Source organism: Pinus tabuliformis, chromosome J, assembly GCF_031772625.1.
Source record: "Pinus tabuliformis cultivar Carrire ecotype Pingquan chromosome J, CPIR1, whole genome shotgun sequence".
NCBI lineage: Eukaryota > Viridiplantae > Streptophyta > Pinopsida > Pinales > Pinaceae > Pinus > Pinus tabuliformis.
Window position 1 is genome coordinate 1,199,048,357 of NC_142295.1, and position 15,131 is coordinate 1,199,063,487.

Genomic DNA, 15,131 nt, shown 5'->3' on the forward strand with positions numbered 1-15,131 from the left:
TGTATTAGATAGACATTTGCGTAATTTGTAACTAAAACATTATACAAGCAAGCACATGAAAAACACAATAATGAACCATAGGCATATGTATATATATACGTGTGTGTCATAATGTTTGCGCCACGCGCATTACATAATCCAAAAAATAATACATGTCCAAAACTCATACAGCCGCTGACAACATGTCTCTCAAAAACGTGCAAAAATGAAACCTAGGCGTCTAATCACGGTGGTGCTCATGATAGCATGTCACCACTCACACCAAACGTCTCAACAGACGATGGACGCGAGTAGATACTCCCACCGTGTGCCTCTGGTACGCTCTAGGCACGTCTACCAATCTGGCATAATCTGGAATCCCTCGAGTGAGTGCCTCAAGGTTCTGTACTATATCGTCACCCGCATCACCCTCTGCCTGAGGGTCGACTGCAGGTTGTGCTCTCCGTGCGTTATGAGGCAAGTCAGCTGGTCGCTCTGCACCAACATCTGCATACATATATATAGCTGTTGTCAGAAACAGGCATGTATTGCAAAAAAAACTTAAATACATAAAAACATCAAAAACACAAAGAGTTCTTACCTAGCTCCTCGTCCCAGTCCTCTCCTGCAGGCAATGGGAGATCTGGATCTCCAGTAAAATCCGTGCCCGCATAGGGCCAGTCCTCGATGACGATCATCTGGTGACGGAGCCAGATAAAGAACTCGGGCCTCCAGGCCATCTGCTGGCCCCCTCCTCCTCTGGGCATGAGTTCTGCCCATCGATTCAATCTCGGCTCCCATGGCACTAGATCTGCCACTATACCCCCCTATACCCGGAATATCGGCAGTCGCTCAAGGAAGAACGATACCACGATAGATCCGTATCCGAACTGTTTGTTCCCATCACGCTTACACTTGGTAAGCTACCTTTTGATGTTTGTCGTCACTGTCGTGGCCCAATCAAACAGTGTAGGTTGGAGACACTCAGTTGCCAGCAGCAAATGATTCTTGCTGGCCTCGTGGGGCGCCTGTACCCCAGCTGTCCGGGTGATAGTGAACAAAATCACTCGTAGCACCAGGTCGGGAACCGTGATAATATCTACTTTGGCACTGTTTGATCCAAACTGTGCCCCAGGACAAACTCTTTCCATCACCTCTCCCATCTTCTCCCCGGAAGGCCTGCTACCAGTCAAGATGGGTCGTGCACCTCGCCGCGATAGACCAGTGATAAAGTAGACATCGGAAACATCTAACTCCAATGTCTGGTCTTTCAGGCGAAATACCTGATCCTCCATATCCCAAGCATCCACGATAAATCGCAGCAACTCAGGTTGTGCACGTAAGTATGAGGTAAGGAAGAACTTTTTCAAGCCACAGTCTCTCAGAGCATCCATGCATGCATCATCCTCCATTGCCATGGCATCCACGGCATCATGCTATCTTTCTCTCCATTCTATAGCCATTCTGACGAATCCCTGCAACCACAAAGTCGAAATTTTCATCATTAGATCATTGGTGAAATCAAATCTGAGGAAAATTTGCAATTTCAACGGTCAAATGTGCGGGAAATTTAGGTCGCGCGGTTGGCGCGACTGTTTCTAAAACAGTCGCGCCAAGGTCGCGACCCCTTTGGGCAGAAAATCCCATTGGCGCGATCCCGAGCGGGAAACTCGCGCCAATGGCGCAACCCTATGAAATTGCAAATCCTCTTGCAGAGGACTAATCTATGGATGAAAAACTGAAAGAATGGAATGAAAACAAAGCTAAGGATGAGGCCTCTTACCTGCTTCAGACGGCGGCTCGAATGATCTCCTGGATTGATCGCAATCAGCAGTTGAAATTTGCACCCAAAACCCTCCAATGGTAAACTCACAAGGTAAAAAGTGAAAAGTAAATTTATTTTTTACCATTTCACTATTTATAGCATTTTTTGACCTAAAAATACATTAAAAATGATATTTTTTGAGTATTTTTGGAATATATTTATGTCAAAGTGGGTTTTACGCTATTTTTGTATGATGACAGGGATTGGCGCAACTCAAGCAAACGAAATGAGCTCCTTTTTCTACTTTTTAGGCTCAGTAAAACATGTGAAAAGGTTATTTTTAAGGTCTACTTTTAGCTCTTTTCTGACCGTTTAAAGGGGAAAAGATTGCCGAGTTACTCCTCTTGACTCGTTAAACGTTAATAAGGGGCGGTCGTTTTAAGTTCTTTTTGTCGACCGTTAAAACATAAAAAGATTACCGGGTTTTTGTCGTTTCAAACTCGTTAATGGTTACGAAACGACGTGGTTTTGATCGCTTTTTTACTTTTTCAGGTCGAAATCACTATTTATGAAAAGTACTCCTCGATCGTAATGGTCGGGCGGTTCTTTCGGGCATTATTTTATACTTTTTCGGGCCCGAGAGACACAACTTTACGAAAAAGGATACCTCTGGAGTTTCCTTTTCCGCTGTCTTTTCAAACTCTCTAAATGTGAAAAGGCGCCGAGTTCTTCCTTTGTCAGACTCATTAAAACCTGATGACATCGGATTTTGTCGAAATGACACACCACAAGCACATGTTATCCCCATCAAGCTTGTTAAAAATAATTGGGGTACTCGCCAGGAATGGCGGGGGGGGGGGAAATAGGAACCGTAATAACCGTCGTGTCGGCAATATGTCGCTCTTGAACATGGCACTTCTCTGCTTTCGTGTCTGGGTGGGGATATCTCATCTCATTTTTTCACTTGCCTCCGTGGATTTGGGTAATCATGTTTGAACACTCATCTGCTCATTGCCTCGTCACCATGACCTCTGATGCATTAATGTCAAATACTGCCAATTCCACTGTCGTGCCGCCGATATGTTCAAGAGAAGTTGACCTCTGCAAAGAAACAACCTTCCTCTGGCAGCTCGCACAATCTTGATTCACAACATTATCTCTCTGTCTCGTGTCGATGATGTGGGAAACGTTATGGCCCACCTTCGATCAAGGTCACTTCCTGTCGACTTCAGCTCATTATCCAGGAAGTTGATCTAGAGACTCCCTTCCGGTGCCTTGGAGCCTGCATGCCTCAATGGCAGGTTCTTCGTGTTCGACGAGAGGTTTTCATCATTGGCCTCCGATCGAATGATTCTACGGGTGTTCGGCGTCAGATCACTAATTCGCACGCCGTAGATTGTACCTATAGTACCTTGAGGGCCATTGTCATTATTGGTGGTACCTCTCGCGTCTGTTAACAATTTTCAATATTGACTGGTAATCAGACGATGTTCATGCATGTTCGACTTCAGCTCATATATTCGCATGCTTAAACTTGTACTTTTGTTCGGGTCGAGATGGAGCGCAAGACCCTGGATTGTGTCTGTTGTAATCCAGGGGTGATTCTTGATACATGACTCATTCATTGGATGGCTGCGACCATACCTGAGTCGATTTATTGATCCTAACCAGATGGCTGCGTCCATACTATGGATCTAGATTATTATGTACTCTCTTATGGATGGCTGCGACCATACCACATACATCATGTACTTGAGCTATCAGTTGTATCTCTCAATACAGATTCTCGGCGGCAGCTACATGTATTCTTGTAAAGCATTTCACCCCTCTCTCTCTCTCGGGCCTCATGCTTTAGGGGGCATCTGTTACACAGTAATTTGTCACCATTGGTCACCGTCCCTGTCACCCCTGTTCCCGTACATTGGAGGACGCATTTTGGGACCTGTGAGCAGTGATATAACCTGAAAGAACTTGCATTATGTTCCCCTGAGTATGTACTTCATGTTCCCTGAAGACACCTTCTGCAAAATATCCCTGAAAAGTGCCCTTTTTCCATTGGCGCGGGTCCACAGTGTCTTACCCGCGCCAATCACTGAGATCCTCAAAAGGGGGTGCGACCATTGGCGCTTTGTCTTAGAACAACACCCGCGCCAACCAAGTTTGGTAATGATTTTTGACAAACGGGCACCCATATGTTTTTTCCCTTCAGATCACGAAGTCTTTTGAGGATAAAATCCATTTGATAGAGGTCAAGAGTCATCATCTATCCTTGACATCTATCCGTAGCGGCTTTTCGGAGATAATGTCAATCCACATTGGGTGTCCTGGTGCATTGTATCTTCCTCCCTTCTCCATCTATAAAAGTCTGTCCTCATGCATTAGACAAGCTAGTTTTTGAGTAATGCTAGTTGTGATTATACTTGTCTTGAGTGATAGTAAGAGTCTTGAAGCATAGGGAGGTTATGCTGCTGGAAATCTGAGAGAGAGAAGGTCTGTTGCAAGATATACATAGCTGCTCGCCCAGCCAGAGGAGAGGTTCAACGTCAGAACCTTGGTTGTATCTTTCTCTGTTGATTATTCATTAATAAACGACTACTGTTATGGTTCCAATCTCATTGTCCATCATGATAATGTTTGGTTTATTTCCTTTCTGACTGAAATATAGTTGTATTTTAGTGGATTTTACGCTTGTATTCGCTTCGTTCTTTGCATGTGCAAGTATCCATACGCGGGGATCGCAAGGATTGTGACCTGCCGGAGCAAGGGAACGGGAGTATCAACTCTTCTTCGACATTAGCGTTGGACTCCAGGTTGGTTCTCGTAATCCACTTTCATTATGCAACTAGGAACTTGCATAGTAGCGTGATTTGATTGTTGCTAGACCCATCTTGGGTTAGTGGGATCGCCTCTGTCCGCAGAGGGGATTTACCTCTCCAACACCTATGCTCCTTAGCCTCCATTTAGGCTCCCAAGCTACAGATGTGGGCTAGTATATTTGGGTTAAACAATTCTACATTTTCATCATGCTAGGGAGAGCAAGGTGGAAACTCTCATCCTTAGCCTCCCTTTCTGGATCCACCCCTTTCTTTAACATATCTGCCTGCCAAGAGTTGTTAAACCCTGAGAATTGACTTTTAATAATTATGATAGGGAAAACAATGTTGCTTCTATCAAAGCGTGGCTCCTGCACGATAGAATGAAGGAGGAAATGGAGGGACCGAGGCATACATCTGAATAGGAGCATGAGAGCCAATGTAAGGCCGATTGTGAGGAGGATTCAAGAGGAATGTTCCAGACAACTTGAATTAACTAAAACAAAGCTCGCTTGAATGAAATCTGCAATGCATGACCGCCACCTGGACACCCTATTCATTACTAGCGTGATTATTGTCCTATAGAACTTGACAAGGCGCATTGTTCAGAGGAGCACCCAAACCTAGGAGAATTGCAACTATCATATTAAAAACAATGTATGATATCATTAAACAATGAGGAGTAGAGTTTATTGATGTTACTTTGTCATGATGTGATAAAATAATATCAATATAAATGCATAGTTCAAAGGTTGTATGTAATTGGTGAGTTTAATTCACTTTCCCTATTTCAAAATGTTTTTATAGTAAAAAAGAAAAGTGAAGTACAATGCAATGACATTTAAGAGTTTAACAATCTTCACAACATATTATGTTTCATTATTGTTAGATATTTTGCAATATTCATCTTCTTTTTCTATTTTTCACTTGTTTCATATGATGGTAAACAAAGAATGAGGTATAGTGCCATAATATTTAGCAATTGTGATTTTTTAGATAACATTGTATTATTATTAGACATTTTGTGATTTTCAAATATAAAATATTTTAAAAGCATGAACTTATTTTTTCCTTAAATTCAAGAGAACCCATTTAAAATAATTTATTTCACAAGAAAGATTCTTGTAAGATATAAATGCATAACACAATATCGTGCCATTCAAACATTCAGAATTTGTTGAATTTATTTAGATAATAGTCTTGTGCAAGTAAATTTTGTTCTTTGCATTACTTGATGATTGTATTGCGACATTGCAATTCTTATTATTGCAATTTCTCTCCCAATCTATCTTAATAATAACATCAACAAATTGTTAAATATTTATTAAATCCATAATACATAAAAGATAATACACAACTTGAACGGGTATCACCAATGTTGTTGGGCATTTACATGGCTCCAAGTCACTAGCTTAAATCCCCTAGGTAGGTGCACTAGCCCTAGTGAATTTGATAAGAATAAACATGGTAGTATATAGTCGATGTTTGTACTTGGCAATATTTCTTTTACAAACTATGAGCTACATCTTCAATGATTAGCTATATACCAACCTAGATCCATCTTAACTTTGGATCTACCAAGGGCCAAGTGAGATCAAATCTCTTTTCACTCTAAAAGAGGTTTGCATCTCAGGACATTTGATTCCTCTCTACCCTTGGTAGATCCACAGTTAAGATGGATATAGGTTGGTTTAATTTCTCCCTTTAAATAGGTTGTATTCTGCATGAATACCATGGACTCCTAATACCATGGGTTATTTTTGTTTTCATTTTTATAGGGTTATCCTTTTGGAATAAATGTTTTTGTGATCCATAATGTTTAGAATTGTCTCTGCCGGATTAATCACATCACTCTTTTTGGATTGGACATTTGAACCACCCACTATGAGTTATTTTTATTTCGTTTATTTCACTTTTACTTTTATTTTTATTTTGACCGAGTTAAAATTTCTACATTGCATTACACTAATTTTTTTATTTAATATTAATTTAATTTTTAATTTTACTTTATATTACATTACAACATTTCTACTTTTTAACACAATTAAAATACTTTTGATATTTCAAAATTCTACTTAAATCAAAAAAATAATAGAATGTTAATATTCATTCAATTGAATAATTACATCATATAATTAAAAGATTTACTAAACAAATAGTTATAAAGCTATTTTCTCATTATTATATAAATGGCTTAACCCAATAACAAATATATTTAATGGTATCAAAATATTTTGATTTAGATAATGCTCATGTCATATTGGAAGCATAATAAATAAAGTCACAACTTTGTTAAGATAGATAAATTATTTTAATCATTTAATTAGGATGAGTCATTTATTTTTAAAGATAATGAAAAAACAACAAAAATCAAAATTTCTATAAAATTCTCAAAACATTTTAAACATTTAAAATTAAATTTTATATAATTAAATTTCAAAATTTTATTTAACGAAAATTATATAGCCAAATTTTAATGAAAATAAGAAAAAAATAATTAAATCGCCCTTAAACAATTCTATTTGGCAGAAAATAAAATATTTATTTATAAATATTTGTATTATCTAATTTTAAGGTCACGGCCAAGCCAAGCACCAAATTAGTGTATAAGACTTCTTATTTGTAGAACAAGAAACGATCACATCTAACCAAAGATTTAAAAAAAAACACATACTCTTAATCATAAACCCACTAAACTATCCACCCAACTTAAACCCACTAAACTATCCACCCAACTTAATTTTGTTTTTCGTGATAAAGAGATTTGTAAATGCTACTATGCTGTTGAAAGCTTTTTCATTTTTGCTGCCTAGAGGAAAAGTATCAAGAACACTCACCCAGCATTAAGTGTCTTCGCCCCCTCCAAACCCTAACCCTCTCTGTCGCGATGTCCGCCCTTTTCTCCCTACTTTCTGATTAAACCCTGCTTCCTGAATCTCGAACACAGCATTATCGCGTTCCGACCTGCGCCCAGGGTTCATAGTCATCGATTCCGCTCGTCACCTCCAGGTAAATTAACTATCCCTTACTCCATTCATTTCACAGAGGATGATGTCTACTCAGATGAAAATATGGAGACGATTGGCCACCAATCGACTCCCATTATTAGGCTACTGCCCCTCGATCGTTATTTCTTTGCTTCCTTCTCTTCCATTTTATGCAAAGTTCCCCATGAAATTCGCCAATTTCAGTAACCAAATAGCAATCCCGTCCACGACTCCACGACAGCGAGGTGTTGTAAGTGATTTTCTCATCAGCAAATGTGGCCTAACAGAGGAAGAAGTCGCAAAATGTTTTAGAGTTTGCAATCACTTAGTTCGTGTAAAATCGACCCAAAACATGGAAGAAGCTTTAGAGTTGTTACATGGTTGTGGTTTGACCACCTCTGCTCAGATTCGAAGGGTGGTTCTCTATAACCCTACGTTTCTTCTTCTGAGATGCGACAAAAATTTGAAGCCTAAGTTAAGCTTCCTTAGAACTGTCATAAATGAAGAAGATATATCCAAAATTGTTTTTAGAGATGCAAGAATACTTAATGTCAGCGAAGATAAGCTTAAATCGAGAGCTTCACTTCTTCTAAGATCAGGTTTTGATGATAAAACATTATCACAGTTAGGGGCGAGGCGACCCCTTCTGCTGATAGTTCCAGAGGAAAAAATTATGGAACTCTTTAAACAGGCCGAGAATCTCGGGTTTATGAAGGGATCAAAATTGTTTAGTATCGCCGTATGTGTGATTTCGCAACTAGGGAAAGAAACATTAGAACGAAAATTGCAGAGTTTGAGATGTTTAGGTTTCTCGCAAAAACAAATGTCTGGATTAGTTCGTCGGCAGCCACAGCTATTGGCCGTTTCAGTGGAAAAATTGAAGCGTAATGTAGATTTTATGGTTAATTCTGCGGGTCTTTCATTGGATGATTTCGTGAAGCGTCCAAATCTATTAATGTTCAGCTTGGAGAAGAGGATAATTCCTCGATATAAAGTAATGGAGGCATTGAAATCCATGCAAGTGCAAGAGTTCAAAAGAGAGATATACTTACCAACTGTTTTGAATCCGACAGAAAAAGTTTTCTTGGATAAATATGTGAATAATCACCCTGAATCCTCAATTCTGCTGGATATTTACCATGGTGGCAAAGCTGGGGACATGCAGTGAGTGTGTCTCGCGGAATCCTCAATTCTGCTGGATATTTACCATGGTGGGAAAGCTGGGACATCCAGTGAGTGTGTCTTGATTGATGTATAGTTAAATGATGAATTTTGTGAATAATTTGTTTTTAAAATGTTCCAAGATTTTATTCATGATTTTAAATGAGTAATCCAGTTGTAGTCTTTTATGCTGGATTCATTTGTGTGATGCCACAGTTGGGTTTCTTGGAACATATACATTTGAATGAAAACAATTTTTTGATCTAGCTTAATTTTGGATATATCTTTTTCCGTGTGATATGGGAGAATCGTCAAATATTTCGTTTTGAAGTTAAATAATTCATGTAATATTATGTTTTTATGAGATTATTAAAGTATCTTTGTGTTGATCTGTGTGCTTTGTAGGTTTGTAAGAGGTAAAATGTGTAGCTCTTTACAGCATGCAAGCTTATAAACTTTTGGCTACATAGATGTAGGGATAATGACCACATGTTACTGTTTCAGACTTCTTGCAATAGGGAATATATTTAGAACTTAGTTTTGTATCATTATACTAAACATCTCTAATGATATTTACAATATTATTTTAAAACACAAAATTACATGGGAACTTAGCCTTGTAAACCTTTTAAGAGCAAAAGGCTATTTGGAATATTTATAGCGTTGCATTTGTATCTAATTTTAAATAATTTTTCCACCTCTTAGATGTGAATTTTTTTTTTAATATTCCACAAACTCCATCCATATATTATTCAACCTATTGTAGCGTAACACATTCAATGTTCTTTTTATTTAAAACAATGGAAAGTGTGAGAGAATTCCTCTGTCGAGAGCATTCCAATAGATCATGGCCTTCCAAACACTAAGACTTACCAAAACCTTGAGAGAGTTTAAACCAAATGTTTTTGTCCCAACATTTTTAACTTAAATGATTAAGTTTGTCAAATATTTCAAGTAAATTTGACAAGTTTTTGTATCCAAATGTGTTCCAACTTTGAAATGTCTCTTAAGACGGTTGAATATGTACTTCATATTTATATTATGTGTGTTTATAGTGGTTATGATTATGTCGAGTTCATCTTTACATAAAGAGTATGTTTCCATATATTTAAGAGGTAACAAGATTTAGATGGATTTGGGAGATTCTAGTTAATTTAATTTAACACTTGGTATATAATTATTTTTCACGAATTATGTAGGACATAACCATCCCCCTCAATAGGAGTGTTTGAGCCTTATTTTTTATGGTGGCAATGGATTCAGCGCCATCAAAAAGCTTTCGTGCACCCAAAATCTTGAAGCTTGATCGCTGCAACTCGGATTTCCAAAAAGCTTTGCCGAATCTTTATCAAAATCATGCCAAAATTTCCATTGTTTTCTGAGCAAAATGATGCCTTGTTAGATACACTTAAAATATATAGCTACAAGGAAAGTAGTTGTTTCAAGAACTACCTAAAATAAGAGGTTTGGGAATCTCTTCCTCAATGCACTTAAAAGCTTTGAAGGAAGGGTGTAGTGAATTCATAGTAGCATCTTCTAAGCATGGATCTCTTCATTATCCAACATAACATGTATCAAACTAAATAATCTATATAAGAGAAAGATTATAATTATCTTTTACAAAACATGAAATGAATTATAACACTATTTTTTATTTTACAAAAAGTCCACATGATATTATTGATCCCAATTCCTCTTCATCTAATCACAATTCACAAATTGTATCTTCATTCATGTTCACTTACACCCACTGTTTTAAAATTCAGCCGAGTCGGATCCGACTCGGCCGAGTTGATCCGAGCCACTAAAAAAATTTATGACCCGGCAGAAATACCAGTTCGGGAGGCTGAGTCATGACTGACTCGGCCGAGTCAGTCATGACTCGGTCAACCCGGCCGTTTCCGCATCTACTCGGCTGAGTGATTAAATCCGGCCAGTCACCCAAAAAAACAATGATTTTTCTATTTTTTTTTTAACTTTTTGACATTTAGTTGATTGTTGGGGACTCCAAGGTGTTTTCTAAATTAGTTAATTACTATTTGGGTTCCATTCCCCTCTCCCAAACCCTATTTAACCCACTCAAATGCTCTCATTCTCTCACAGCCATCTCATGCATTTGAGTGAGAACTTCAGTGAGAGTTAGTGAGCAGTTCTTGAGTTTGTTTTTGGAGCAGCAGTGAGGAGTCTTGGGCAAGCATTGTAGCTGGAGTGAGGAGCTTCTTGGGCAGCCATTTGGAGCAGCATTGAGGAGTTGATTCTTGGAGCAAGCTTGAGGAGGCAATTTGTGCCTGGAGGTATTTTTTTCACTTCTACAAATCTGTTTTTGCTTATTAAATTTTAGGTGCATATCTAGAAAGCCTAGAGAGTGTTTTTTGTGAAAGAAATGAACATTGAATCAATGTTTTTTTTTTCATTTTCAGATTGTTTGCTTTCATTTCCTAGTCAAAAAATGGCACCTAGAGCGAGAGATCCTACTTGGGCATATGTTGAAATGGTTGATAGTGAAATGCATTGCAAAATTTGCCAAAGGAAAATTAAGGAAGGTCTCGGGGGCATTAATAAGCTGAAACAACACTTGGCGGGGATTAGAGGTCAAATTACTCCATGTACCTCACCAGAAATTGGGGAGATTAGGAAGCAATTGTTAGCCAGCTTTGAGAAGTTTAAAGAAGATAAGGCTAGGCAAAGAGAGTTAGACGCTGAAATTGGGAGGAAGAGGGAGATACAAAAAATGATGGCTACCAACCCCCATTATGATTTTGAGGGTTCTTCCTCTATCCCTCATACTGATGCATCCAACCCTTTCCGATATGTTCCTCCCTCTTTTGGTTCTGTTCAAGATAAGGGAAAGGGTAGAATGAAAAAGGGTGATATGACTATCAAAAGTTATTTCACTCCCTCCTCTCCATCAGATGCACATGGTCCTCAAGCTAGTAAAAGTCAAATGCAGCCCACTTTAGATGACCATTGGAAGAAAGAATTGAGGGAGACTGCTTGTGAGTACATAGCTAGATGGTGGTATGATGTTGATATCCCCTTCAATGCTTCCCGTTCACCATATTATGAGCCTATGTTTGATGCCATTCATGCAACAGGAAAAGGCTTCAAAGGTCCTACTATGCATGAGCTAAGGGGGTATCGTTTGCAGAAAGAAATTGACTTCATTAATGAATATTTAAAATATTTCAAGGACTCCTGGGCAAGAATAGGATGTACCATCATGTCAGATGGATGGACTGATCAAAGAAACTGTACCATCATAAACTTTTTTGTCTTCTGCCCACGGGGAACCATGTTTTTAAAATCAGTTGATGCATCTGATAAGGTAAAAGATGGGCAATTGTTGTTTCAGCTATTGGATCAGGTTGTTGAGGAGGTGGGGGTGGCTAATGTTGTTCAAGTCATCACAGATAATGCCTCTAACTATGTTCTTGCTGGTAAACTGTTAGAGGAAAAACACAAGACCATTTTTTGGACCCCATGTGCTGCACATTGCATAGACCTCATGCTTGAGGATATTGGAAAAATAGATTGGGTCAAAAACACTGTAGATCATGCCAAAAGCATAACAAAATTTATCTACAATCATTCATTGATTTTGAACCTCATGAGGAAACAAACTGGGGGCAGGGATATTATTAGGCCTACCATCACTAGATTTGCTACTCATTTTTTGACATTGCAATCTATGCTTTCCCAAAATAGAAACTTGCAAAAGATGTTTTCCAGTGATGAATGGAATCAAAGCAATTGGTCTAACAAACCGGAAGGCAAAGAATTGAAAAAGAAAGTTAATGAAGAAACTTTTTGGAGAAAGGCAGCAGAGATTGTGAAGCTTGCTGAGCCACTGGTTAAGGTGTTGCAGTTGGTGGATGGGGAAAGGTTGGCTATGGGCTTCATTTATGAGGCTATGGATCAAGCAAAGGAGCAAATAAAGAGGGCATACAAGAATAGAGTGGCTAAGTATGGGCCCATTTGGGAAATCATTGATGAAAGATGGAACAATCAACTCCATTGCCCTATACATGCAGCTAGGTATTTTTTTGAACCCACGGTATTATTATAAAGTTGAGTCAGGAGCTTTGAGGGGGGAGGTCAGAGATGGACTGATTGACTGCATTGATCGCATGATCCCATTGGAGTCTAATCAGCTGGAGATACACCGACAGGTCACGACCTTCAACAATGCCTCGGGTACCTTTGGGAAGAACCTAGCAAAGATTGCAAGAAAAGCAGATGAGCCAGGTAAACAAAAATTTCAATTTTCAAATTCTTAATAGTTTTACTTTTTTTCTAAATTTTGTTAAATTGTTTATAATTTGAAAGTTGGATATAATTTGTAATTTTTTTGAGCTAACTCATTACACTCCTATGTTTTTTGCAGCACAATGGTGGGAGGCTTTTGGTGGCCATTGTCCTGAATTGCAGAAGTTTGCAATTCGTATTTTGAGTCAAACTTGCAGTGCTACTGGGTGTGAGCGCAATTGGTCTGTCTTTGAGAGGATTCACACAAAGAAGAGAAACCGTTTGGATCAAAAACAGTTAAATGATCTAGTCTATGTCCAATACAACCTCCGACTCAGACAAAACCAATTACTAAACAAAAGACCTGATTCAGATCCCATTGTGTTGGAAGACATTGATCCAACATCAGATTGGGTAGTGGAGAGTCATCCAACAGAGTTTGATCCTGATGAGGATCTTGATTTAGATTTAGATATCGAGGCATCAGTTGAACATGATGTTCAGTTGAATGCAGATCCCGATCCACCTGTACTACCAGCCTCAGTCTCACAGCCAGCAAGGACTCCAGTTGCAGGCGCTTCCTCTGCTCAGCCACGACAGAAGCGCAACCGCATATCTTCTCTATCTCAGCTTGCATCTGCTGCACAGCCTGCTAGTGGTACCACTTCTACAGTTGCAGTTGGAGATGATGATGATGAGGAGCCATGGGGCCCCCTGTCTGACTCTGATGATGATCCAGAGATTGATTGACATGATCTTGGCTCCTCTGGCAGTAGCTACTAGCCAGTAGTACTGGAGTCTGGTCACAGTTTACTTTTGTTGTAGAGGCCATTTCTAGCCTCCTTGGTTATGTGTTTTTTGTTTTGAATCTTTGATCATGTATGACTATGTATTGCCATTGGACAGTGCACTGGGTGCCATTTTGATATAATGGATATATTCATGAGCCTACTTTGATCATATGTTGTCTTCCATCTATATTATAATGCTGTGTGTTTGGAAACATGAACGAAAATCTTTAAAATTATGTTTAAAATCTTTAAAATTATGTTTTTTTATAAAAAAAATAAAAAATATTTAATGTATTTTTTACAACGACCGAGTCATTGAAATCGAGCCAACCGAGTCGATACCAAGTCGGAGTCGGAGTCGGAGTCGATCCTCGGCCGAGTCGGAGTTTTAAAACATTGGTTACACCTTAACATTGAAGTAGGGAATACCTATATTGACTCAACATTAATAAACTTCACATATTCAACTATATGATTAAAATAATTAACAAAATGATCTAGCCTAGTGAATTCTTCCCAAATTTCCCCTAAATATAGTCGGATTTAAATCACCTGATATTATCATCTTCTAGGAAATTGTTGTAAGTCTTACTTACAACATGCAAGAACAGACTGCATTGCAGTGATAACAATAAGAATACAAAAACATAAACAAAGAACAATAGATTTGGGAAGGAATTCCAACCATGTTTCTAGTAGACTTAGTGTATATTTATATATGAGAGATGTGGTTGGAGTGATTATACCCGCTCTCAAGTTTCAACCACTCATTTACTTTACCTTATACATTTACCGAGTATTACTGACATTTACATAGTACCTAATATATGATGACAAAGATAGGTCTAAGAAGCCCCTCAACATCTCCCCCACCCTCTATGCTTTGCTCATCTCGAGCAAGGATGCAACATGTCTTGAACCACTGCTCTTTACAAAAATATCCTTATTGTACATCAATGATACATACCTGTTTGCATAGATAACTTAGCCACGACAGTCGCCAGTTGGATAGGAAGATGCACATATACGAGGCATACTGTGACTTCTTGTGTGACGACCACTTAGTGCAAATCTCAATTGTTCACATTATCTACAATCTTCTCAACCATATGGACTGGTACTCAACCAGGAACCGTCAGACAACTCTCTAATCCAGGGGCATCATTTTCACTCTCTACGAATGAGTCCAACGCGTGACTGTCATTCCTGGGAGTTCTTCATCAAAACATAAAATAATGAATCATTTGCATATCAACCATCCTGCTTTTTACTTCTGCCACAATCCAAGATTCATTCTACAAATTTATACAGGGGGCTCAATCTGTACATTCTTTTATTGTTGTCATCTTCTTGGTTGTTCAACATTTTGTATGTTCTGCTCATATGGCTT

The 15,131-nt window shown here is 38.6% G+C and overlaps 1 protein-coding gene across 1 annotated transcript; it reads left to right on the forward strand.

The window, feature by feature from the left end:
- The first annotated feature begins 7,346 nt into the window (after positions 1-7,346).
- LOC149231420 (transcription termination factor MTERF15, mitochondrial-like) lies at positions 7,347-8,986 on the forward strand. The gene has a single exon (XM_089379193.1). It carries the CDS (start codon positions 7,606-7,608, stop codon positions 8,710-8,712), a length of 1,107 nt encoding a protein of 368 aa, XP_089235319.1. The 5' UTR covers positions 7,347-7,605; the 3' UTR covers positions 8,713-8,986.
- The last annotated feature ends 6,145 nt before the right edge of the window (positions 8,987-15,131 follow it).